The 27,962-nt window shown below is 40.2% G+C and overlaps 1 protein-coding gene across 2 annotated transcripts in view; it reads left to right on the top strand.

Annotated features, from left to right (window-relative positions):
* Positions 1 to 7,337: 7,337 nt before the first annotated feature.
* Positions 7,338 to 27,962, top strand: part of ABCA4 (ATP binding cassette subfamily A member 4) — a 78,050-nt gene continuing 57,425 nt past the window's right edge. For both annotated transcript variants that reach the window (XM_086752924.1, XM_086752925.1), the window contains exons 1-7: positions 7,338 to 7,403; positions 11,238 to 11,331; positions 13,625 to 13,766; positions 15,675 to 15,814; positions 18,117 to 18,244; positions 22,581 to 22,778; positions 27,809 to 27,898. In XM_086752924.1, the coding sequence (XP_086609050.1) occupies positions 7,338 to 7,403; positions 11,238 to 11,331; positions 13,625 to 13,766; positions 15,675 to 15,814; positions 18,117 to 18,244; positions 22,581 to 22,778; positions 27,809 to 27,898 (858 nt within the window). The remainder of the gene's footprint in view (positions 7,404 to 11,237; positions 11,332 to 13,624; positions 13,767 to 15,674; positions 15,815 to 18,116; positions 18,245 to 22,580; positions 22,779 to 27,808; positions 27,899 to 27,962) is intronic.

Below are 27,962 nucleotides of genomic sequence, written 5' to 3' on the forward strand. Positions count from 1 at the left end.
TAGTATAGTACTCTACTGCATCTGTCTTCTGGGGACGGGGAGCGGCATGAGATTACAATTTGCTTGACACTCTCTCGCATACTACAGAGTTATTTTAGCATGGTAAACCATGTGGACTCTCAGAGGACAGAAAAAGCAAAGAATCACTTTTCTGTTTTTACAATGTAAAAAATACTGGACTTTCCTACTCCATTCACTTTGCCCTTCTTCCCAAATAAAATCCCACACTGCATTCAGTGGATGTAATCTGATTTTAGTTTGCAGAACAAAAGATACTGAAGTTGCAACAGTGAACTTCTGATTCCTTTTCACACTTCCACGGAAGCATGGCTTGTGTTCTTGGCAAAGGCCATGGTGCCACTGGATATTTCTGGCCATACCGGGAGCCATTCCTATCACAGAAAAGCTGTATGATGCCAGATGCTGCTATCTGCCCAGACTGATATTGAGTTGCATAACAAAATAAAATGAGGGATAAAGGCTTCTTGACATAGATGGGAGTTTGTTCCACTTTGAGAATGGGGTGGGGGGAAACTTCACACAACTGGTTAATTAGCAGAAATAACGTAAATGAAATATTTAAGCAGAACCTTATAGCACAGCTGTGAAAAGATGGTGCTGATCAATACAGTTTAGGGCCACAAGACACAAAATGGCTACTTAATTCGTGAACTACCATTAAATCTATTTTCTCACTATGTCTTTAAGTGTCTTAGCATATGTCTAGTACTGAATATGCTAATGGCTAAAGAAATCACAGTAAAAACTATTTGTCTAGTTGGATGGATGGTCTCTAGTATGCTACAGGCCAGGTTACTGAGATGGAGAATTAAGATAGTGTATATTAATCTGTGAGAACAGGCAAATGTTTCTTAACCAAGTCATAATACTGCTTACTACTGGTTGTTTCCATATTGTTTTTTATGTACCATCTGCTTCTGTGTTTTGCTAGTGTGAAAGGTTTCTGCTGTTTTACACATGCTTTGGGTCTTCCATGTTTCCCATAGCCAGGCAGCTACCAGCAGGCTCAGCCAAAAGTGGGAGAGCGCCGCACCCTTCTGCGTCTATCTAGATGAGTAGGTGTCTTAAAAAACCACATTATTTTATGAAAAAATCTTCACTTTGAAAATGTGATTTGTGCATGTTCCTGCTTTATAAGGTCTTTGAATATCTTTATGCAATGCAAGTGAAAGGAGCGAGTGCACTTCTTTTGAAATGAAAACCGTTGAAGCGTATTTGGGAGTTGTGCCCTTGCTTACCCCCTGTGGCAACACCAGAGAGGGGCTGCGTGGCGAGGCCCGGAGGGCTCTTCCAGAACCTTCCCGCTAGAGCAGGGGAGGGGGCAGCCTGCGGGGGGCTGGGAGGCAGTGGTTTTAAGGGCCGGTGTGTGACTTTTAAGTTGTAAATTTTTGTAAACGTTTGCGCCTTAACGCCAGCGATGTGTTTCTTTTGGCCTGGGGCACCGAGGCCTTCCCCTCCTTCTCAGGAAGCGCCGCAGCAGGCCCGCGGAGGGGCGGCCGCCTCCTGCCAGCGCGGGAACGGTGCCGTGAGGGCCCTGCCGCGGCGGAGAGGGGAGTGCAGAGCCTTAGGCCTTGTGGAAAAGATTTTGGCTTTCTTTTTGACTGGAAATGTTACTGATGGTCTGCATTGTTTCTTTCGGTTCTGATGCAGATTTCCTGAGGTCTTGTGTTTGAAATTGCTTCAATCTAACTGAATTGCAGTAATCCCACCCACCTGCTCCAGGTGACAGAGCTGTGGGTCGTGCAATGTGCCAGCATCTTGCGGCTTACTCTCTGGGAGGAAACCTTTCGGTGTCAGATTTGCTTGGTAATTGCGTTTTCTGAAGTCGTAATGCACTGCCTCATCCCTCTTAAAGCTTTGGCAGAGTACCGACTTCCAGAAGTCCCTGACCTAATTAGTTATGACAGCTGTTTGTTCAGCAGAGCCCTTAATGCTACCAGAACTGTCCTTTTCTGAGACAATCTTTTCAAATACAGGTTGTTCGTATCTGAAGAAATACCTTCGGAAATATCAACCTTGTAGTACAGACTTCATTGTGCTTGTACTGGTTGTATTAGTTTTTTAGGAGGAACTTGCAGATTGAGCTGTTCTGTATCAAGCAGGGGATTAAAATAATCTCCTTACAACTGAGCAGTGTTATTCTGCAAGTGCTAACTGCATCTAAGATATGTGTTTCTTTGCAGCCAAGCTGAACATTCCTTCAGAAACCTTTCCCTTTCCCATAGCACAGCAGTGCTCACACATGAGGTAAGCTTTTGTGGTAAGTCTTCCAGGTTTTTTTTTATTGCTTGTATTTAAGAAGTCCTTGTTTTGCTTGCAAATCTGTGCATTTTTTAGCTTCTGTAGCGTAGCAGAGGCCTAATGGAGTTCATTTGAAAGCTGACACAAAACACTCTGCAAAGGCAGTTAGTGTGCGTATGCTAACATTGGTAACTTAGTTCAGAGCATGCTTGTACTTCTTCAGTGACTCCTCTACATGCCACTGTGGTTCACAGTACAGAGAGGTCTCAGAGCGCACAAAGTTGATTCTTTTTGGATGAGACTAAACTGGAACAGGTGCTTCAGAAGTGTTCCTATTGTGCTGCAGCTACTAATGCACATTCTGTCCATGGGGCCAGATGGGAGCTCATCTGAAGTAACTTGTAGTGTGTGGGTACCGAGTCCTCAGCACTTGCTGTTTCACTCTATAAATCTGCTCTTAGTGGGCCATCCCCCTTGTCGATGTACACATAGACTTAGTATGTTAGGAAAATGGGACAAACCATTTCAACTTTCCACTAGCAAAGTTTGAGGGGCAGGGAGGGATGTCTGATATTTACAAACAATGTATTTTATATAAACATGTCGGTGTGGAAATAAGTTTCACAGGAGGATACTTTGGAAACAAGCCTTTCTGAATAAAATGTGCTATCTGCATGCCTGTTTATCTTTGTAGAGAGAGAGAGGAATTCTGTTTCTAACTCTGAGAACCTTGAAAAGTGTTTTCACTCACAGGTAGAAGAAAAAGCCATTGGTTTAACTGTGTTCTGATACATAAATTGAGTGCCTCCTTTTTGCTGCTGCTGGCAACAAACTGCAAATCATTAGGAAATTCCTAAGTGATGGTGACAACTGTGGGTAGAGCTACCAGGGAAATTGTGCAGTGCGCTCCATCAGCTGAAGTGCATTTTCCCCTCCAATGTAAACTGATAGGCCACGCATAAGCTTTCTTGGTTTACTTTCAAAGATCTCACTCTTTATGGAGGAAAAATGGGTCACAGGCACAGTTGTAGTTGAACATAGAAAACAAATATACCCTACCATCATCCAATTGTGATGTAAAAAATCTAATTAGGAGAGATTAGTTTAATCTGTTAGAGCTGTCTCTGTTTACATGCGGACAGCAAAAAAAGGATCCATTTTCTTAAAATAACTTGACTTAGAATCTCAGGGTTAAAATATTTGTTTGCTGAATAAAACTATTAAATTGTCTGATTGCCTAGTAGTGCTTAAACACCGTCTAAACCAAGCAGCAGCACTAGTTTCTCTGCTTTTCGCTGCCGTTAATTAGAGTGGACTTCCCTCTGGCTTTACGAAGCCTTTTGTTTCTCTGTCAAGGTTGCAGTAGGGTGAGTCTCATCTATGACGTGAACGTACGTCCAACAGAAATTAGATCAAAGCCACTTGCAAAAGAGGAGGTTGCCATGTCATCCTTTGTGAAGGAAGCCGGGTAAAAGTCAGTGGTTTAGGTGGCAAATCTGTGCAGAGGCTTGAATTGAAGGTCCTGAGACTGTGCTGGGAAGGAAGCAGTGTGCTAAGTGCTGTGCTCTGCTGTCAGAGCTGCAGTGTGGTCCAGTGTAGACCAATCGATTGTTAAATTCAGTGAAATGGTGTTTCATGGAGAATTCTCAAAGATCTCCCCAAACCCTTGTGAAGGAGAAAGAAACAGGTAAACGCTACCACAATCTTTTTTTTTTTTTTTTTTTTAAATAATGAAGGCTGGATTGGTGCTCAACTTCTACTTGGAAGAACAGTCACAGTGAGGCAGTGAGGGAATCTGTGATAATGCTTTTACAGAGCTGTTGCCTGGCATGAGTGCTGCTGGGAGGGTTTTACTGCATTGCTGTCTCTTTTCAACCCTTACGGATTAAAATCTATAAAGAATTCAATATTCATTCAGTGCTTTTTTGCTTCTGGATCTGACCATAGTTATTGGGGGTAATTTATGTTGGTGACATGAAATGAGCCACTTAATACTGTTATGTAACTTGATTTAGTAAATATTAATTGAAGTAGAACAGAGCTTGTTGAAAAGCTCTCTGAATGCATCTCTGGAGGTCCGAGTCTGAACACGCATAAGGTCACATTGTATTCAGTTTCATGTATTTCTATGTGAACTTTCAGCTTGCGGACATTTTAGAAGTTCTAGAAAATATAAAATCAAAGATAGATGAGAAAAATGATTTTTTTTTTTTTCTCCTATAGTGGACTTGTGAAACAGTTACTTTTGTGTCTTGCTGTCTCTGTTCTTAAAGAAGGATGGTCCATGAAGAAATACACTGAACTACCTATATTTCTGCACAGATAGATGTTACAAGAACAAAATTCCCAGGCCTTTCACAAGGGAAGTATAGCAACAGCAAGGACATTAATTTTGTTAGAATCATTTGTGAAAATGAATAGGGTGGAAAAAAAAAATCTTCTCCAGTTACTGCAGTTCAGATTTGTCTAGAAAGCCTAGGAGAAATTCCCAGTCCCTAAAATAGTCTCCAATGGAACAAAAAGCACTTGTGCCACCTTCATGAAACAAGTGTTCAGAGAAGGTATTGAGAATTCCATGAACTAAGTTTTTAATTAGTGGGAAAGATTCTGTCTTCTCTAAGGTCATATCAGCAGATATGTAGTTGAAAGAATCTGCTGATAAAGGGTGATACTTGTTCATCATTATAATATTAAACAATTTGTGAATTAATGAACACATTGCACTGTTCTTAGTCTGATGATAATGAGGAAAGCTGTGATATGTCAGAACCCCTGGAGCTCAGGCTCCTCAGAAAAAGCAGGAACATACTGTAGGTAATGATTAAATTCAGAAGACAGTGGCTTAAAAAAATACTCAATTGGGAGAAATTCTTGATAGCTTTTGATAATAAGCTGTAATTGATATAGTATAAGCAGGGTGAGAGGACCCTTTGCTAACAGCTGTTGACAATCTAGAGGCAGGGAATGTTCTACTGAACCTTCAAGATGAAGTCATGGAGGGGTTATTGTTTGTTGTTGGCACCCAGTCAAAATATGAAGTCTTACTCTACATGATGCTAAGTTGCTTACCTCATTGCTAGGCATCACTGTTACTCATCTCGCATAAAGGAAAATATAGAAATACCTGATTCACTGCATGACTATCTTCAGCCTCCTGTACTATCAGCTGAGAAATAAATGGTTAACTTCATTCCTAACCCATACACCTTTTTGTGGTCCTAGCTGTAACACTGAGAATATGTGCTGTCTAGCAGGAAGGTCTAGGTGATAAAAGCTGACACAGCATTTCCCTGTGGAAGTGCAAAAGCCAGAAAAAGAGTGAAAAAAAAGCCTTTTATATTACTTCATTTTTTAAAGATAATTTTAACCTTTGTTTTTTTCTTCTGACATTTTTTAGGTGTAAAAGTTAAATTAATGTCTTTCTACTGACTTAAAATCAGTATGTAGATTTATTATACTGTATATTAGGGGTAATGACTGGTGTAGTCAATTACTTATTTCACTTTCTGCAGCAAATAATTCTTCCATGTTACAGTATTAATTACTGGGAGGAAAAAAAAAGAAAAAAGTAAAAAATAAATACTGTTTTTTATTTTCTTGAGTTGGGGCTTTGTAAGAGTCTTCCCACGCTTCAATAGTATGCTGGTGTTAGAACCAGATTATTCTTGTTGGCCCTTTTCCCTGGAAGGGAAATCAGTTCCTGCAAAAGGAAAATTAACAAAACACAGATTTTCATATGCCATGGATGTAAGTCACATCCCTTTAGCATGTTCTCTTCAGGCAGCAAGCATGTGCCATTCTCAGTAGTAACAGTCATAATTTGCATTACTTTCTTAATGAAAAACGGAATGGACAATTCGTAAGTATGGGGGGCTTTTTCTGGTTTTAGGAGGAGGTTAATATCTATGTTAATAAACTTTGCTTTTTTGGAAATGGAATCTCTTCTAGTGCCTTTGCTGTTTCTAATTGCAGCTGTCTCAAGCCGCCACTGATTTTTTCAGCAGGGTGCTGCCTTTAAAGAATGAAGACACATCTCCGCCATGACTAATCACTCCAGAAGTTTATGTACCTCCTGAGCCGAAGTGGAGTTCTCAACACATGCTTGCTAGGTACTGTTTTTAACACAGCCCTAATCCATTATTTTGTTATAGTGTTTTGCTCTAGTTAAATTAGTAGAGCTTGAATCTTAACCACACAATTCTATGTTAGTCTATCTGAGTAGTGCTCGGATAGGGAAGGATATTTCAGGACTGAAAATTAATTATTCCTTATTTATTCTGTGCTGCTACAGACTCTGAGGCTTATCTGTCCAGTGTCTTTAGATTGCACCATTTAAGTTCTTTTTTTCTTACACTTCTGTCTCATGTTCTGTCTACTTTAGATTTCAAATTCCCTTTTTCCTTTTGAAGGTAAAAATTCATGGTTACTAAAATGAGTCATGAACCTAGAAAACAGAGCATACAATGTTTTAAATTCTGATGTATCCCTACTAAAATCTAGTGGGAGTTGCTGAATTTAAAAGTGTAAAAATATGAGAGGCTGTATTTTTTTAATAAAATGATGACAAAATGGATTTACCTTTGCAAAATCTATTCGAGGCTCTGTTGATCAATAAACATTCATAGTCTAAATGGAAAATCTAATTCTGTCTTTATCATAGTAACTAAACAGTTTTATATAAACTAAAGTCCAGTTGTAAATCTTTTCCTGAAAAAAATAGTTTGAAAGTACAGATTAAATCTGATAAATAATGCAACAATTAACTGTTTTCATTATTTGCAAGTCCAAGTCAATAGCTGGATTCAAAGTTAATTATGTTTTTTCATCTGAAAGGTATGTTTTTCCTCTCTATTGCTTTTTGACACTGATAAATGTGTCACAGGAAACAGCCTCCAAGCAGAGGAAAACCGTGATTTTTCATGTATGATAGCATACCAAGTGTAAAATTAAATGGTGCAGATTATGAAAGGAACCGATCTCTATGATAATGTAGTCTTAAGTCTGTTTCAGCTGTCTGCTGAAAAATGACAATGCATCCTTTGCCACAGGTTAACCAGAAGTGTTGATGCAGAAGAATGAGCTTCTTTAGGCAAGTCAGACTTCTGCTCTGGAAGAACTGGGTTCTCCGGAAAAGACAAAAGGTAAAGTATTAATCTTTGGATTGCAGCTTTGATCCATGCACTGTGCTGGATGAAGTGACTGGTCCATTTATCAGCATGTAAAAATCACAAATTCCTCAAAGAATCGAATGTGATCTTAGTATGAGCCTGCTGTTTGGGATCTTGTCTGGCGCAGTTTGCAAAGCAAACTCTTTACAGGCTGGATATGGAATACTTGTATTGGGGTTTTCTTTGGCAGATAGTATTATGTACCGGGGAAGAGTTGTGGGTAGTAGTGTTTTTGTATTTTCACATGAAAAGATCTACTGCTAGAAAACTATGTAGGCACTATTAGCTCAGGGGAGTTTGATTCCTAATTTTAGATTTGCTTCTCACACCTAACTGCTCTTAGACATGAATCCAGTTAGGGCCCTAAAGTTCACACAGATTTTATCTTTTTTAATGTGGCTGAATGACGTAAGTAAAGTGAAAATCAGAGAAGTATTTTAAATCCTTTCAAATCCTCTTAGATCTTATTATACTTTGTCTTAGAGCAAATTTATCTGTTACTTTCCACCTGATTTCATCATTGCTCTTTTTTTCTCCTGTTTTTTAGTTTTTTATTTTTCTTTAAGCCAAATTTTCTTAGAGTCAAGCCAAACCTCAAACTAAAGTCTCAGTCATCTGATATGCTGAAACTACTTCTGTCCAGCAAAAGAAGTCCCTTTGCCTGGTTTCCACACAGAGGAAGTCCCTTTGAAGTCCTGTAGGGATAGACTACCTGTTTCAAACAAAAAATATTTTAAAAGTACATTAGGGCATCTGTGAGGCTGTAACAGTCATGCGAATAATTTTGTCATAATAGGATCAAAGTGAACCATGGGATGAGTTGAAATGCTTACCTCTGCTGACCTGATTTTAGTCATTAGGAATGACTCATATGGTGAAATTTCCAGGATCAAAGGATTATCTGATTTTCTTCATAGACAAATTGATTGTCTTTTCCTTCATAGCTTCTCAGCGGACTTTCTTCCACAGTCTACATTGCTATCAGGAGCTGATGCGTACAACATTGCCAACTCATGATTTAGTGCAGCATAGAAGTTACCAATCTATACTTGAGCTGAATTATGCAACACATCAGAATCCCTTTTTGAAGCTGGACTTCAGTTACTGATTGTCAAGGAACTGTAGTGGTTTGGTTCTCAAGTTCAGAAAAAAAAAGCAAAACCCAAACACAAATGCACGTCTTCCTGAGCTTCAGATGTGAATACTGAGAGAATTGGAAGCCACTGTTTTTAAATTTTTAGCAAATGGATCTTTATGCAATGGATCAATGGATCTGTAGTTCTTCAGTACTTTCAGTGAATGAAAGACTGCTTTATTTGGGCAAATCTGCTCAGATACGTGACCCAAAGTGCCTGCTTGGGTTCAGGAATTCTCTTTTTTTCTTGTTTATTTTTTCCTATAGAATTTTCAAAAATGCTAAATTGATGTGACCTGGTGTTGCCAGAGATCCCCTTCTGTGAAGGTCATTCCTAGCTTGTAAGTACAGTGATTTAATCCACAACAGAGAAGTATTTTCTCTGCTGTGAAGAGTAAAACATTTTACAGCAGGGTTAGTAAAAATCATTTATTTTTCTAAGTATATAAACCCTACCTGCTTATTTGTCTACACAGAGAAACAAAGTAGCCAAAACAAAAATCCACCATATCAAAAGTAGCTGTAAAATGTGTTTTGGAAAACACATTTTTTGTGGTTTTTTGTTAATCATCATGCAGTACTATAAATGGAGGCTTATCCAATCTTCTATTCAAGTTAATAATTTAGTATAATCTAATTCTCAAGAGGAAGACTTGGTTACAGAATTAACAGTTGATCTACAGCTGATTTAAGCTTCTCAGATTTATATGGTTGTATCACTGTGCTGGGTCTGTTACAACTCCATCTGGATATTACGTTTCTCTGTGCATATTGCTGGGATTTATGGCTGTTTATCTTGTGATTCTGCAGGCTTGTGGGCTGCTCTCTGATCCTTCTAGTGAGTTCTGAGACACCTGTATGTCCTCTGGAAAAGGAACTCGGGAAAGAATCAGAGGGCTTACAGCACTTGGTCTGTCGCATGACACATTGTGTACCAGCTTGAAAGCAAGCTTCTCTTGTGCTTTACCCTTCAATCCCTTCCAAACTAGTTAGCTCAGACAAAAAGGAGTTACTGAATTCAAGTCTCAGGATTTTGTATTTCCTGGGAATGAAGTAAGAATTGACATCTGAGCAATAACTCAGATTAACTCTGCAGCAAAGATGACAACTAAGGAGCCTCCCCAGTTCTTAGCCCTCTGAGTTTCTGGGTGTGTAAGTGATTGTCCCAAATGTCTTATCAAATAGATGACAATGGGTGTTAATCAGTCCTTGTGGACCTCTGCTGAGAAGAGTCTGTGATGCTGTGTTCTGAGCTGTACACAACAGCTGTCAAAGAGAAGAGCTCTAGTAATTGTGTTATCTCCCCTTTGCTGCTGGTAAGATTTTGTGTGGCTTTAAAAATATCAGGCATACATAACTTCCTAGATGGTGGTGGTTTGTTTGTTATTGTTGTTCTAGTTTTAAAAAGAAAACCTTAAGAGAAAAAGTGTGAAATGGGAAATGGTTGCCTGGTGTAAAGCTTTCCTACCTTTTTGCTGTAAGCTTAAGCTATGCTTAACTAAAGCAATTAAACAAAGTTATAGTGGAAAAAACAGGGCAGCTCCAAAAATCTGTTCTTAATTACGCCGTGGAGTATCTTTTGCCCTGCATGGCTCAGTTAAAAAAAAATATTCACGTGACCCGTCTTGTTTCTGGCTCTGCTACTGTACACATTATTGTTACTTATTTGGTGCACAGTTGCAGAGACAGAAGTAAAGGAAAGGAGGCAGGGAGGGAGGGCTTTCGTGTGTCTGTGCTACAGCTCCCGTTCTGGATAGAGTTTGTCCTGGCTCATGCAGGGAGGAGAAAAAAGCGCCACGTGGCTGGACACACAAATCCCATAGCTGGTCGTCAGAGCCCAAAGCCTATGTCACAGGATCAAAGGGTTGGAGTTTTAAACTTCTGCCAAAACACACAGAGGCAGTAAAACAAACTGAAACAGGAGTAGAGGAAGCAGACTGAAAACCAGGCAGGATGTTGCTCTGTGGTAAAGCAAGTGCCCTTGATTTTTTTGTCATGGCTGGGAGCTGGTGACTGTTCTAAGTGTATTGAAAGATCTGGGCAATAAAGTGGCCCTTGATGGAGTCTTCTATGTTATTGAATAAGGTGTTTGATCTTAATGTATACATTTCTACTTGTATTAGAAAATTAATAATGTTGAAATTAATGATGACAAAAAGAAGCAAAAGTAAAGATCAAAGAACATAAGCTTATGCTAAAATCTTTTACCTTTGGGTAAGCACAGTGCACTGACAGCCTACTAATGAGCTCAGCATTGCAAAAGCGTGGATAAAAGATGACCTACACTTTTTCCTCTCTTGCATCTAATCCTTTTTTTTTACTGTATTGTTAGCGTCATCCACTTTGTATAAAAACTATTTAGACTTATATCTGGTCTATCTGCCAGTTTAGTACTGCTTGCCGCCTCTTTTTACCTCAGTCAGGATGCTTAAACATTTCCTTAGAGGAGAAGCCACTGAGTTAATTGTAATGCTTTATGGGGCTCTGATGAAATCCTTGCTGTTTCTGTGTGTCCTTTCCAAATGGTGAAACAGGCAAGGGATAACCATGGGCACGTGCTGCACTGGGCATTGCTGCTGGAAAAGGAACCTCAGCCCTCTAGACGCTTAGTGCCTCTATGCATAGTTCATCTGTAAAATTTATTTTTAACTGAATTTTTTCTTTTTTTCCAGCTTCGTTTTTTGGTGGAGCTTGTATGGCCTCTGTCGTTATTTCTTGCCCTTGTCTGGCTGAGGAAAGCTAATCCACTGTATCGCCAACATGAATGTAAGAACATTTAAGATGTTTTGATACTCTGACTTGTGCTAGATAATGGCTAGAAGTTCTCAGACAGCAGTACTGGGACCTGTTTGCCAAGTATTATTCTCCAGTGGCAAAAGGACAGACTCTGCTTCAAGTAGTTTAATTACTTATAGCCATGTATTGTAAGAATTACCAGTGAGGAGAAAAGAAAAAAAAAAAAAAAAGAAAAAGCTCTAGTTTTCCTGTGAGATGCTTTGTGGTCAGACTTGCAGGAGGTCTCAAGTATCTATCAAGTTAGAATCATGGAATAGTTAGGGTTGGAAGGGACCTTGAAAAGTCATCTAGTCCAGCCCCCTGCAAGGAGCAGGCACATCTTCAACCAGGTCAGGTTGCTCAGAGCCCCAGTCCACCTGGCCTTCAATGTTTCCAGGGATGTGGCATCAACCACCTCTCTGGGCAACCTGTGCCAGTTTTCCACTACCCTCAGTGTAAAAATTTTTTTCCTGATGTCTAGTCTGGATCTACCTCCTTCTATTTTAAAACCATTACCTCTGGTCCTATCACAACAGGCCCTGTCTTTCTTATAAGCCTCCTTTAGGAGGCAGAAGACTGCTATAAGGTCTCCCTGGAGCTTCCTCTTCTCCAGGCTCAACAGCCCCAACTCTCTCAGCCTGTCCTCACAGGAGAGGTGCTCCAGCCCTCTGATCATCTTTGTGGCCTCCTCTGAACTCTCTCCAACAGGTTCACATCCTTCTTATGTTGAGGGCTCCAGAGTTGGACACAGTACTCCAGGTGGGGTCTCACTAGAGTGGAGTAGAGGGGCAGAATCACCTCCCTTGACCTGCTGGCCACGCTTCTTTTGATGCAGCCCAGGATGCGGTTGGCTTTCTGGGCTGCAAGCGCACATTGCCGGCTCATGTTGAGCTTCTTGTCTACCAGTACTCCCAAGTCCTTCTTCTCAGGGCTGCTGTCAGTCCATTCTCTGCCCAGCCTGTATTGATACTGGGGGTTGCCCCAACCTATGTGCAGGACCTTGCACTTGGCCTGGTTGAACTTCATGAGGTTTGCTTGGGCCCACCTCTCCAGCCTGTCAAGGTCCCTCTGGATGGCATCCCTTCCCTCCAGCATGGTGACCACACCACATAGCTTGGTGTGGTCAGCAGACTTGCTGAGAGTGCACTCTATCCCATTGAAGAAGGTGTTGAACAGGGCTAGTCCCCTACTGACCCCTGAGGAGCAACATTCATACCAATCTCCACTTGGACATCAAGCTGTTGACCACAACTTTCTGAATGTGGCCATCCAGCCGGTTCCTTATGCACTGGCATCTGTTCGTCAGATCCATGTCTCTCCTGTTTAGAGACAAGGATGTCATGCGGGACAGTAACAAATGCTTTGTACAAGTCCAGGTAGATGACATCAGTTGCTCATCCATTGTCCACCGGTGCTGTAACCCCATTGTAGAAGGCCATTAAATGTCAGGCAGATTTGCCCTTAGTGAAGCAGTTTTTGCTGTCACCAATCATCTCCTTATTTTCCATGTGTCTTAGCATGGTTTCCAGGAGGATCTGCTCCATGACCTTGCCAGGCACAGCGGTGAAAGTGACTGACCTGTAGCTCCCCAGGTCTTCTCTATTTCCCTTTTTAAAAATGGGCGTTATGTTACCCATTTTCCAGTTACCGGGAACCTCATCAGACTGCCACAACTTCTCAAAAATGATGGACAGTGGCTTGGCAACTTCATCCGCCAGTTCCCTCAGGACCCATGGATGTATCTCATCAGGTTTCATGGACTTGTGCACCTGCAGGTTCCCTAGATGGTCTCGAACCTGCTGCTTCTCTGCAGTGGGTTCTTCATTCTCCCAGTCCCTGCTTTTGCCTTCTGTCACTTGGGCGGTATGGCTAGAGCCCTCACTGGTGAAGACTGAAGCAAAAAAGTCGTTTAGTACATCAGTCTTCTCCATGTCCTGGGTAACCAGGTCTGCTGTTTCCTTCCAGAGAGGGCCCACATTCTCCCTGGTTTTCCTTTTATCCCTGATGTACCTAAAGAAAAAAAGCTGTAGATTTTTTGCTGAGAAAGTACAGCCTCACTACTTACTTAAAAAAAAAAAATTAGCTCAGAATTTATTTCAATTGAAAATAGCCATATTGCTTATATTGATTACTTTTTTTTTTTTTTTTGCTTAGAAGAAGAGAAACCTGTATCATTTCTATTGCGTTCTTTCTGTAATGAGGCATTGCATCATGCTATTTATATTTCACAGGCTGCATTAGAAAAGACACCTAATCAGGTATATTTTGTGATTCCTTACTCTAGGTCACTTCCCAAATAAGGCAATGCCGTCTGCAGGAACACTGCCATGGTTGCATGGCATCTTCTGTAACATGAACAACCCCTGTTTCCGCAGCCCAACCCATGGAGAGGGCCCAGGTGTTGTGTCCAACTACAATAATTCCATGTAAGTAGAGATTTTTGTGTAAGACTGGGTTGCAGTAATACAGGTCTGCTGTGCGACTGCTGGTAGCCTGCTCTTGGCACCTGTTGAGCATTCAGGGGGATGAACAATGCAGGGAGAAAGGATGGAATATCCTGTTTAGAGAGGTCCCTCGGTACGCTGAGGGATATTTTAGAGAATTGTTCTGTGATGTGAATGAAAAGGGAAAGGTGAGCATTTAAGAAGACACCAGGCTGCAAATGATGAAAGACAAAAAATTTGTAGTTCTAGTGCATCAGTTTCATTCCAACAGTGGTCAGCAAAGTTGAAATAGAGCTTGTGATGGTAAGTTTGGGCCTTTCAGTTCCGTTTTACTAGTCTCTAGGGAACACATGTTCACTTAATAAAATCCATCCTTTCTATTGCCTAGTGCTTAGTGAATGTCCTGGGACAAATCTTTTTGATACAAGAGTGTGAAACCCCTAAGCTTTCTTTTCTCATCACTTGAGTAGTCCTCCCTGAATGAGAGCTCTGATGAAGTAGCAGCAAAGAAAAATCTGCACTGCCACTTCTTATATAGTACCTGTTTTGGCTACTACTAAAGACTACTGAAGTCTCACACTACTTGTGAGACTTTAATCAGCATAGTAACCTTCAGATACTAAGCTTATTAACAAAATAGGAGGATGGGAGATTTCTGGACTGTTAGTGAAAAAGAGCTGTGGAGTGCTTCATTGCATTGTTTGTTGTAGCTGAGTCATGAAAGACAGCATTGTGGACAAAGACCTTTAGAGTAAAAACCTGTTAGAATAGCTATAAAAAAATGCTATAAATCTCCCTTTGCAAATAGTCCACTTTGGAGCATCCAGTGATTAAAATTCATGAGCTAACAATGTCAAGGCTATTAAAGCTCCAGTCATGTGAAAGTCCATAACTTGGAGTTAACTTAGATTTGACCTTTTGTTCCTAGTGAATAGGATTTAAAATAGTCAGCTGGACTTTTTTTGTGGGGTACAGTCAATCACACAGTGAAGCTAGAGGGTTTTGTTTTCTGTACATTCTGGGTTTTCGAGATTGCTTATTACAGAGCAAACTGTCACTTTGTGAGTCAGTAAATTCAGTACATTACAGAGGAAACAAACACATTGTGTTTTCTGAAAGAATTTGGTCCTTCCTGTTTGCTGTTTCCTGTAAGCTAAAATAACTCATGAGGACTGAGCTATACCATTCCATGTATGGAAAAACATAACATTGCACTGTTAAAGAAATGTACTGGCCTCCCCTGCTGCTAGTAAAAAAATTTTGTACTTGTTTATAAACACAATTTTAGACCTCATAGCATCCTTGCTTAAACTGTGTTTTCTAGCCCAGAACCAGTAGGTGAACAGCTGCCTGCGACAGTTTGTCACTCCTATTTTCCTGCCTCTCCTAGAAGAAATGTTTTGAAGGGACCTAAATGCCACCCTTATATTGGAGCAGACTGGACTGGGAGAAGGAGGAGAGAATTTTGTGTCTGATTGATTCCATGTAACTTACCTGGCTGAGCTGTGCCCAGAGTGCCCCATGCAACTGCTAGAGCTAAGCCTGGCCCAGAACCAGAGCAGGTTTCATCATAACTGTGAGGTGAATGCTGTCTGGGAAAGGTCCGGTCTCCCCAGCAAGATCAGCGTGGCTAATGAAGAAAGTGTATGAGAGGCCAGCCTTCTGCAACACCAGTAGCCCTCTTAAACCTTCTGCAGACTTCCAAATCTAACAAAATCCTACTACTCTGTTGTCACCACAAAACTGAGCTTTGAGTTTCAAGACCAAGGACAAACTAATTTATTTTTTCCTCATCCCTTACACAAAGTCACCTTCACTTTTTTTTTAAGTGAAAGGTTCTCAAGAGTCATCAGTCTTGAATTATTGTTGGTTCACTGTTTCTTCTTTCAGCCTTGCAAGGGTATATAAAGACGCTCAGGAGCTGTTACTGGAAGCCCCTGAAATCCGTGACCTTGGCAGAATCTGGGAAGAACTGATCATTATGACTCAGTTTATGGAAACAATGAGAACTAACCCTGAAAGAATTGCAGGTAATTGTTTTGTCTATATCCTTTAGACTATTGAATTCTTCTTTCTGAGAGCTTACTAGTAGTTACTGTTCAGACTGACACTATTATAATTTAGTTCATGTGTGGCTGTTACTCTGCTTACTGTTAGAGAGGGTAGGTTAAAACTCATCCAGTGTTGTCACAAACACCTTTGAGAGAAAGGAGAGGGGCAATCAGTTCCATTCTGCAACCATCTCCCTTAAGTAACAGTAGCTAAAACTCAAAATGGAAAAATGTGGATATCTCACCATGTGGATGAAGAAATTTTATTAATTATTTTTACAATAGCGCAGAAGCAGTATGAAGTGTCACTGGAAGATGCAGAGAAATTGAAAGCTAGGCCTGAATAAATACTAGGAGCATAACCCAGATAAGAGCATAGAGATACTTTGTTTCAAGTGTTGGCTGAAATGGATCTGGAACAGTGAAGAAGGAAATACTTTCTTCTTGTTTTGATAATGTGGAGAGAGAGAGAGACAGCTATAGAAACCAAACCTGCTTATTTAGAGGCGGGGAAATGCATGACATGCCATGCTTTTGCAACATGTTGCTAAGGGACCACATCCCATGGTTTGGGAAGTTGTCTTTGCATCCCATATCAACTTTACTCAGCAGCTGGAAAATAAGAGTACATTCATCTCCACTTCTCTGAAATACAATGTTAATGCTGTTTCAGAATCTGTGGAGTTTTTTTTAATGTGTTTTACTTTAAAGAAAATGTTTGGAATCTCTTGTTTCATAAAACAAAGTACAGTCAAAGTAACAAAGTCATTTCTGGAGCTAAACTAATAAAATATGAATTGCCACCCTTTTCCATACAGAAAAGGGCGACTGCTTAAGTTCTCTGTATATATAGCTTACTACTATTGTCTGTAAGTAACACTCTTAACAGAATATTATTATAGCTGCAAGGTTGAGCAATGAAAAATTAACAAATGTCAAAATTAAGATTTCTCCTGATGTCTTAAACAAGATCTACCTCTTGAATCTTCCTTCCTTGTCCCATTCCTCCCTTGCACTGACGCATTTGAAGACATGTTTCTGTAGTGTGCTTTTTCCTCCACAATGCCTGAGTGCCAGGAAAGGAATCAGTGAGAAAGAGGGACAGGCCCCTGCTAATTTTTTTCAGTGTTTACTACTTGAATAAATACATGGAGGAGCAATTGAAGAAGTTCTGCTCAGCCCCTGCAGCTCTAGGACAGAATATGCTTATTGCAGATGGAATTGTGGAAATTAGTTGTCGAACTGATAAAACACTGCTTAACTCACAGAATGGACACACTCAGCAGCAAATTTGTACATGTTTATGTGAAGATGTCTAAAGCTAAATTCTCCATGTCAGTGTGATACGTGCTGCTCCTATCAGTTTAATTGCCTGTTCTAAAGACAGGAAGAACTAGCGCTTTTCAAGCATTCTTTACTGAAGTCTGTTGATGCTGTGTGAACTACCTTTAATAAAGGCTGAATTATTCAATGGACAAGAGCAACATCCACTTTCCAGGCTTTCACTTGAACCATGCTGAGCCAGAATTCACACTGATACTGGTTTGTAACAGACACAAGTTAAAAAAGATTGGCATTGTTTGACTTTAAGAGCAGCAGTATTTTTAATATTGTTATAAATGAGATTAGGGAAATTTGGTGGCCTCTCATGTTTAATTTAGCAGTGGATAGTCTCATTGGTTTGCCTGAAGATTTGCCAATTTTTAATTTAATGGTTGGTAATCTAGTTTATTATGACTATTAAAGTACAAATAATTTATGCTTCTCCAAGAAAAATAAGGTTTTTATCATGAAATATTTTCAAGGGGCCATTTTTGCAATATTGTAGAATAAGATTAACTAGCCAAGATTAATTGACAGCAAATGATAAATTAGTGCAAATGTAAAGAGTTGGCTAAAGTTATTTACACAAGGCCCAGAAGAAAGGACACTAACGATAGTAGCACACTTAAATATGAAGATTTAAAATATAGCATTACCTCAAAAAAAAGGTGGAGACTTTCAAATGCAGTCAGAGATGCTTTCAGTACTTCCATTTCTAGTCTGAAACATCGTTGAGAGATCAGATATGCAGAGTCAGAACACTCAGCATTTTCTGATGATCATTCCCCAACAAAAGATTAAAATTATTTTGAATTTCAAAAATAGTTTTGGACCCCATTAGTCACTACTAAGTGTATGAGCCAAAGCACATACTTTTTGCAGGTTTAAGCCAGGGTATGAGTTGTTCTTTAACTTCTTTTGGTATCTCACTGATCTCTGCTCTCCTTCCTTCATCCAGGAAGAGGAATACGAATTCTAGACATTTTGAAAGATGGGCAGACTCTCACTTCCTTCTTGCTAGAAGATACTGGCCTCCCAGATGTTGTTGTTTTCCAGCTTATTAATGCTCAAGTGCGCCCTGAGCAGGTGGGTAGAGTGTAACAGCTACCAAGCTGTTAACTGTGTGGAGTGCAATCTCTTGAGTTGCATATGCAAAGTAGCCTCAGTAAGGGACTTGTGCCCGGAATACCTGCTGCCTTATAGATTATTTGTGCAAGTTCTCCCTTTGTTTTTTGTGAATCTAGAGGAAGTTGTTTGTTTTTTCTTTAAAGAACATTTTGAATGTGCATTAAATAAAGATATTTGGTTCAATGCTGTAGTTGTTCCCAGTAACGAGCATCAAGAAATGATACTGCCAAGCAATGTATCTCCATGATTACAAACTTAGCTCAAAAGCATAAGGCAACTGTGCATTCTTTAGAGACAGTAGTCTTGATGAATAGCAGCAGAGAACTATTTGAGGTTCTTAATTTAACATTTAAGTTCTCTGCCCCAATGCCAGCAGAGTAATATGGTGGCTTCATGGCATTGTCTCACGTACATAGGTGGTTGTGGAGAAGCAGACCCATTTTCTTAGATTCTGGTTGAATAATAGATCTGCTGAGAAAATTCAGAGCAAAAACTGCAGGTCAAATCCCTCCTGAAACAAAAGCAGGGGACGGGTGTTTGACCAAGTCCAGGCAGTCTCTGCCTCTCCATGTACTGGTGGCTGGGAGCTCTGTGAGGAATGCTGCATTAGTGAATGAGTGTTGCTGAATCAGAATTCTGGAACAATTTCTACACCGTGTTAGTGTGTGGGTGGAAGCAAGTGAATAACTGAAGCTGAAAAACACAATTCCTCTTTTTCACTGACACATAAAACACAAATGCTGGAACTGTGTGTGGCCAGAAAAAGGGAGGTCATTAATGAACTTGCATGCAGTTCCTTTTGTGCACCACAGGTTCCAGCTAGTGTGACTAGTAGCCAGATTACTTACCTTCTGTATTCTTGATTAGTACCAGGGGAAGCCCTCCTCTCTCTTCACTTTGGCATGAAGTAATACTACAATACCATACAAAAGCCAGTGTCAGTTGACACATCCTACATATTTTCACACCTGCATATCAGCTGAGATGGTGAAAATCTGGTTCCTTGCTGCTCGTGGCAAGAAGAATATATATAGATATCCTACTGGACTTATTTCCCTTTTCATCCCTGACCTCTTCTTCGTCAGAGGTCTGCTGCACCAGGAGAACTGCGTGCTGCTCTGTTAGTCTTTGTTAGTTCCACAGTGGCATTCGTTCGTCTACTTTTAAAAACTCTGCCTGCTAGTGTATGCAGGACTGAAGTTTTCAAGAGCATCACCAAAAGTATGGTTGAAACTTGCTGGAACATGGTGTCTTTCTGCTGTATTTTCTGTGCTGATGTAGAAATAGATGTAGTTCTCTATGCTGTAAGTTAAAGAAATCTGAACATCAATTAGAGAGGAAGCTGGAGGAGACCTAGTGTTAAACACCACTTTTGTTGTTCTCCACGAAGTTTTCTTGTTAGCAGTAATCGCAGGGATACAAGATCATATCACAGGAGCTCATTTAGAGCTATGAGGAAAGAAAGTGTTGTGAATCTTTCCTCCAAGAGCAACTGATACAAAACACCTAATCTCGTAATTTTCAAAAGACCACAGGACAATTATTTTCAATGGGAATTGAACACTTGATTTCCTATGGGAGATAAGTCACTTAATTCCTATAGGCCTTCTTGATAAGTGAGTTACTCGAACTGGGTTTATGGTTGGTTGAGGCAGAAGTTGCAGAGCTATGACTAGAACCTAGATCTGTGGTCATCTTAAGCCTCAACCATGATAGTTAATCCGTAGTTCTTCATGCTGCTCTATTTGCTTGCGTGTTGCTGTACACCCTCTCCCCCTGGCTTTGATGGCACAGAGCTGATGAACCTAAAAGCAACTTGTTTACAAGAGCCTGACTGTTGCCAACAGCTGGCTGCAGATCTAGATCTGAGCCGCCTGGGAGTGCAGGAAATGACACACAGAGCTGAAAGCTAAACCTGATAAAACAACCAACTAGCTGAAAAAATAATTTGGACTTCATCTTGCCAGCTTTGGCCAAACAGTGATACATTAACTAAAAAAAAAAAAAAGTATTCAAGCTTTCCTCTGAGGGCCTGCTTTTTTGAGTCATTCTGAGATAAGGATAAGAGACTGATGTTAAAACACAATAAGAAGTTCAGGAAAGACTGGCAATGGCCCACCCTACTGGAAAAATTGGAAGGGTGGAGGTTCGATGTGTTTCTAATCCCATCTGTTAATGAACATTCTTGAAATGCAGTTACAGTTTGTAAATAACCTCTCTTTTTTTTTTTTTTTTCCTCCTGTGTTTAATCCTTCTCAATGATGTTAGTGTCACAATTTCCTTGTTTCACAAGTCAAAACAAGGTTCCTGGGCTGCCTCCCTGTGCAGCTCAGTTTCATTGCAGTTCACACTGGATGATGAGGACCATGTCAGATGAGGTGTATGTGGTTAAAAAAATGCTATTCTTTTCACAGACATCCCCAGGACATAAGTGAATGAGCAAATAAGCATTTTTTTTCACTGACGTAAAGTCAATTAAATCCAATTCAAATGTTCCAGTTTGAGGGAGGGCCAGGGTGTTCGGTGTTGGAGGTGTTTTGCAAGCCAGACTGTATCTGTCAGTTGCATTTCCTCTTCTGCATTCTGCCTCAATCCACACTGTCCAACTTGTGCTAACAATGCCTTTGTGGGAGTACAGATGTAGTGATGATAGGGACAGTGCCTCTCAGTTACTTTTGCTAGAAATTCACATCCCTTTTGCATCATTATTTCAATATACAATCTGTGCGTAATCCAGTTGTGGTTTTTTTTTTTTTTTGTCAATTGTGGCTCCATAAGCTGAAACTCAGGGCAGTCATGGTAGACAAAATACAACGTTGTACTAGACCTCTGTTCCCCTGCCTTTCCTATTCTGGATGCTGACTTTCCTTAGCCACGCTTGCAATTTTGTTGGTAGCATCTGACATCTGAAGTACTTAATGAATAACTCCTCAAGCTTGAATCCACTTTCCAATGCAGCTGAACTATTTTTTTGTTCTCATTCCTTTGGGTTTTTAAATATTTCTGTTTACAGGCATGAGTAAACAAGTCTCAGCTGCTAACTATAGCAGATATGCAGATATAAAATTTTGATAATGTTCAGAATCTCTTAGATGGCCTTGTTAATTTGCTTAGGTAGGAAATAAATGTGTGCATATGTCTGACCTGGTATAGGTGTGGTATGTTTGTTTTGATCCAAATGTCTTAAAGACTGGAATGCTCAGCAGATTATTTTTCTAAAGCAAGTTATATTCTGTGCAGATTTTGATGATTTCTTTTTCTATGCTGCTTATTGAATTCGTTTAGCCTAATGATACTGTTTCAGTACATAGTTCTTGTTTGTCTCAATGTCTGTGTTCATCTCAAACATAGTAGGCATTTACAGTCATCACAGCGTTGTGAGATTTTTTTCCTTACGATTTGTAAGGAATGGACAGAGGATGGGAACATTAGCTTATGAGCAATTTCCAGTGCTACTTTTTATTATATTGCCACGTATTCTGTCCATTATAAAGCAACTAGAACTGAATGATACCAAGAGTATTCCGTTACAACAATGTAAATCCCAGGTAAATGTCCTGATTTCTGTGGAGTTACTCTGCATTTACACTGGTTTAACTATAAACTAATCTGTTCCCAGCTGTTGAACACTAAAGCTAATAATGTTGGGGTTTTTTTATTCCATGTTTATATTAGAAGTGGTAATCAGTAGATGGGTGTGGTTTAATGTAAAATGGCTTTGTAAAGCCTGGCTGTATCCCTGTCCACAGTGACAACGAATAATGGCTGTGGGGAAGCATTGGGGTGGAATAATTATAACTGAAGTAAAATACTGAGGGAAATCAAGCTTCAGAATCAGTGGAACAGGCGTTTTTCTCTTAGAGCAACTGACAGCAAAAATATAACTAGCCTAAACATGAAAGGCAGAGCAATGTGGCACAATTGTTTGGTCCTGGGGGAATACTTTAAAGCAAGCTGTAGCTGTTCCTCCTTAATCACAAGGATAGGGGTGGCATGGCATCAGGTGTGCTTAGAGGGCAGAGAGAAAGGGAAGAAGACTCACAAGAACTTTTGCAATGAAAGGAAGAATCACTGATGAGAAGAGGAAAAATGTGATTGAAGGCAAGGTGATTTAGCATAACATCAAGTGAAGGTGGCTCAAGAGTTGATGCTTCAGCTGACCGCATCCTTCTGCCATTCATGAGAATATTAGCAGGGGCTGATATCAAGGTGTCCACTTTTGATAAATCTTTAATTGATCCTGAGTAGTATGAAGGTTCCACAACAGTAAATGAAACATTGCTTTTGTTTGCAGTTTGCCTATGGTGTCCCTAGCTTGACTCTGAAGGACATTGCTTGCAGTCAGATGCTCCTGGATCGCTTTATCATCTTCAGCAGCCGAAGAGGTCTCTCTTCTGTGCACCAGGCCATGTGTGCCTTGTCCCAGGAAAGCCTACAGAGAGTAGAAGATGCCCTGTATGCAAATGTTGATTTCTTTAAGCTATTTCAGCTGGTAAGTATGAACACAATCGCCCTGCCTTATGTTGTCATTTTTTTTTTGGCTGATATTTCATTGCTCCTCAAGAATTTTCTTTGTAATACTTCACCAGTGTTCCAAGTGGTCTTTGTTTATTTACCCGTGCAAGTGTAAGATTATGGATGTGTGATCGTTAACCTACCATCAGCAGGACACTAGAGTATGCTTTGGGATGAAACAGATGAAGTTCACAGTACAACAGAACTGAAAGATTCAAATGGAATTTCAAATCAGAGTGTTTGTGGAACTTCTATCCGGTCTTTCTAGTCTGTGTGGCAAGACCTACAGGGACCTGTAGGGTTTTGAAAATACCCCATACAACCCATCCTGTCTTTGCTCTGTCCAGCATGACAGAATTTTACACTGAGGTCAAAGCCACGATGCAGCTTGAGTTGGAATAGCCATATGAGCATTTTAAAAAAACAAACAAACAAGTTGTACTGACTTTCATAACTCTTTCTATAGAAGCTTTTGCTTACCTCTCTTCATTTTCATTGCCCTTCTTTGTGCTGTTCCTGTTTCTATGACCTTCTTGCCATAAATTAATCACAACTGCTATCTTGGTTCAGTATGGAGATATTATGCCATTTTATGTATTTATTGATTTGTTATTATTTATATTTTATTATATATTTTAAAGTAATAATATGAATATATTTATATATATGACACACTGGTGGGGAGGGTTTTTTTGTTTTTGCTCTCTGTTCTTTTTCTAATATTTTTCTAATACTCCGTTTGTATTCTGCACATTAAGCTAGTGCTATGAGAGAGCTATTCATAAAGACTTCAAAGTCTCTTCGCTCAGGATAACAAACTTAGAGCCCATCACTGTTTATACGTCTTTCATGTTTCTTTTCCCCGTGATCATGTCTTTGCATTTTTCAACAATGAATTTAATTTGCTGTTTTTCACCTTGTAACTTGATGTCATGAGACAATCACGTTGGCAGTTTGCTGTATACAGCAGGCAGGATATATGAGCAGGTGCTAAAGTTACGTAGTAATTATTGATCGGACTTTTCTGCCACAGCAGTGTAACATTGTAATTAATTTAACATGGATTTTATTCAGCTTTGACTTGCTCAGAACTGGGAACAGAGGATGCCAGAAGCTTTAATTGACACACCAGCCAAATTACTGTTTGATTATTGTAGCACTGGCAGTCATTCATTATACCCATGTGATTTTGCCAGGCCTGATAAGAATCTGTGGTAAGCTTTTGAAAGCTGCTATTTTGCGTTCCTAAAAGTATGCTCAGATATTTTAATATATCTGGTGATTGCTGGAAGTAGCAGAGAATTAATGCTACAGTACTTCTAAGACAGGTTTTCAGCATTTAGGGACTTTGTGAATATGCACACAGCACTGCACAGCTTTAAAATTAAGCTGCTAACATATAATGATTTTGCTGCCATATTAAATAAAATGGAAAAATAATATTTGATTAAGCAGTTTTCTATGTTTAAACAAAAAGACTCACATGGGAGATAGGAACATAAACCTGAACTTAAAATCTGGAGTTGTGAAATACTGGGTGTTCAGATACAGGCTTATGGTCTGGTCTGTTACTACAAGGTCTGTCTGCCAAGACTTCCCCTGAGTACTGGAAGTCTGTGTGTTGGAAGGGTATCCATAGCCTGATTCCCAGTGGATTTTATTGTGCACTCAGCTGCAGAGAAGAGGGATTATATTTTAATGATGCCTAGCACGACGAGACCTCAAGTTGGTAGAAGCTTTCCCAAACTCCTGTCATTATAGTTGTTAAATAATAATTTTAATATATTTCTGGGGTTTTTTCCAAGGCAGAAGTCCCTCTTCTAAATCAAAATCCATCTCAGTTACTTCCGTTAAACTGAAAGGTAGACTATATATAAGCACTTCTTGCCACAGTTATTTTTAAAATGTGCTTCTCCACCACTTTGAAATTAATGTTTCTTGTTGAATTTGTGATGAACATATTCAGGTATGTATGTGCATAAACATACACTGAAATCCTTCATGTGCTCTTGTATACCCTCTAGAGGTCTTTGCAAGAAATTAAAGCAATTCATATTTCTGATAGTAAAGCAGAGATAGAAAAATAAGACCCTTCCTTTGCTGTGTGGCTTGCTCAGCTGCAGCAGGAAAAATGAACCTCTTTTGGGAGCACTGCTGTTTTTGAGCCTACCTGTTTAATCATAGAATCGTTAGGGTTGGAAGGGACCTTTAAAGGCCATCTAGTCCAACCCCTCTGCAAGGAGCAGGGACATCTCCAACCAGATCAGGTTGCTCAGAGCCTCATCCAGCCTGGCCTTGAACGTTTCCAGGGATGGGGCATCCACCACCTCTCTGGGCAACCTGTGCCAATGTTTCACCATCCTCATTGTAGAAAATTTTTTCCTTCTATCCAGTCTGAATCTACCTCCCTCTATTTCAAAACCATTACCCCTTGTCCTGTCACAAGAGGCTCTGCTAAAGAGTTTCTCCCCATCTTTCTTAAAGGCCCTGTTTTAGGTACTGCTGCTATAAGGTCTCCCCGGAGCCTTCTCTTCTCCAGGGCTGAACAACCCCAACTCTCTCAGCCTGTCCTCACAGGAGAGGTGCTCCAGCCCTCTGATCATCTTTGTGGCCTCCTCTGGACCTTCTCCAACAGGTCTACATCCTTCTTATGTTGAGGGCTCCAGAGCTGGAGGCAGTACTCAGGTGGGGTCTTACGAGAGTGGAGTAGAAGGGCAGCATCACCTCCCTTGACCTGCTGGCCATGTTCCTCTTGATGCAGCCCAGGATGTGGCTGGCTTTCTGGGCTACAAGCGCACATTGCTGGCTCGTGTTGAGCTTCTCATCCACCAGTACTCCCAAGTCCTTCTTCTCACGGCTGCTCTCAATCCATTCTCCTCTCAGCCTGTATTGATACTGGGGGTTGCCCTGACCCAGGTGCAGGACCTTGCACTTGGCCTGGTTGAACTTCATGAGGTTTGCATGGGCCCACCTCTCCAGCCTGTCAAGCTTCATTTGAAATTCTTTAAACATCTATAAATAAATGAAAATAAAATTCTTTAATACCTTATTGCAATTTTGGATGGAGATAAGCAGTTCTTCACTAAGCATAGTCACGTTGCTGAAACAGCTGCTTTGATCAGTATCACCACATGCACTTGACATGTAATCAAAGTAAGTGTAAAGCTACACTCAGTTACATATGCAGAATGAATCTTGATTGGATTTTTAAAAATTGTACATCAGTTTTTAAACTTCTAAATTAGAAATACCTTTATATTCAAGACCCAGGTTATTTTCTGCACTGTCGTACTATCAGTCACTCTGTACTTCATGGTCTTTATGCAGCAGTTGCACACCAGAACTAGTTTTTGCAGAGCTCCTTTTTTGAGTAGGACTTATTTTAGGACGGGCAGCTAACTGTGGATTCCAGAACTGGGCCTTCTGTTGTTGGAAATAAACTCTTCAGTGTTTATGCTTTTCCTTTTTTTTTCATGACACCATATTCGCTTCCAGTGAATATGAAAATAGTTGGATAAATATTTTGGGGAAAGCTTTCATCCTTTTCTCTGCTTAGGGTCAATAAACATTCCCAGCTGTATGCTCTGATGTTTAGCTCAGATGAGTGTGTGGTTTGCATATAATGTGTCCTGATCTTGTCTTATGTGTGCTTCTAGAGAACATGAACTAGCTGAGTACAAGTTCAGTCATTTTTGGACACTTCTATTAAGACCTGATTCATACTGAATGTCTCCTGCAAGAAATATTTAGGAGCAAATGTGTAATTTTGCCCCTATTTCTCTTTTCTTTTCCTCTAGCTACAAGAAGGATGTTCTTAATTCTGTATTTATCCCAGTCTTTTCTCTGGTTTGCTTCAGATTGTTTACAATACCTTTTGCTCACAGTTTCAAAAAGGCCAGCTTAAGGCAAGCGCTCCAAGAATCCTGTATAATCTTTGCAGAGGCTGGTTCCCTTTAGGGGATGAAGGAAAGTGTATTTTGAAGCACTGTGTGTGTATACTTCCTGCCTGAACTGCAAGTGACAGATCAGAACATGCTAACATAAGCTTTCTGTAAAAACTCTTGCCTTTGTGATTCCCTGCCAGGTACCGACACAGTGCAGCTGTCTTCTGCTTTCTTAACCACCTACTGACTGAAAGGAATGGCAGGGAATCAGCAGGGTGTATAGCTACATAGTTTTGAGGAAGTCTTTTTAGGGGCTTATCTCATAAATATTGCAGTCTAGCTATCTCAAAGTCCAGCTTTATATTTTATTTTAATACCAGAAGAAATAGATGCCTGAGAAAGCCTCGAGTGCTAACTCCAAGCGCACATGTGATTCTTTAGACAGCTGACAAAGAAGGACGCAGTGATGCAAGCAAAGTGGTATGTGACACCATGCCATGGTGTTACCTGTTTTTTAAGAAGCCAGTGATAACTAAAGTGTTAACTTCTGCTGGAAGGGCTGTTTGGCCAGTCTGCAGGAACCTGGAGAAGTAATGGTTTCTGTCAGATCTGACAGACAGTGATGACTAGACTGTATCCAAAATCAGAAAATCTCTGAAGTGTAAAGTACTACCAATTATTTACCTCCATGGCAAATGGGGGCTCCTGTCTCACAACCTTTGCTAAATTCAGAAGTTACCAAGATTCTGTACATCTCACTGGAAGAATAGTCTCTGTGAGAAGCATCTTCTCAGAAATCCCAGTTCCTGTATTCCTCCTCTATTTTTGCACTTTTTGGCATGGTGGGCTTAGATAAGCAGAACAAATTCCAAGCTATATTTTCTGCAACCTGTGACTGTTTCAGCCTTATATTAGTAAGAACACTTATGTAGGCTGCTGCGTGAGTCTGCCCGTCAGTACTAGATTTGTGGCCACACAGGACAGGCTTACAAGGCTCACTGTTGCAAATAACTCAAAGTATTTGAGCTAAAGAGATGCCATTCATATTTTCTTCTCTCACCGCAATAGCTGTTGTCATGTAGAAACTATACAAAACTCATGTATATTTCTGATGTGTTCACAGCTTCCCACTGTGTTGAACAGAAACTCACCAGGTGCTGACCTGAAGGCATGGGGGAGGGTGCTGTCTAATGTCGCCCAAGCTGTGCAAAAGGCAAGTGGCCTGATAATAGATGACATCACTTTTCTGGGTAGCACACAGCCCTCCTTTTACTTTG

Source organism: Chlamydotis macqueenii, chromosome 8 (assembly GCF_036417535.1).
Source record: "Chlamydotis macqueenii isolate bChlMac1 chromosome 8, bChlMac1.mat, whole genome shotgun sequence".
Taxonomy (NCBI): Eukaryota; Metazoa; Chordata; class Aves; order Otidiformes; family Otididae; genus Chlamydotis; species Chlamydotis macqueenii.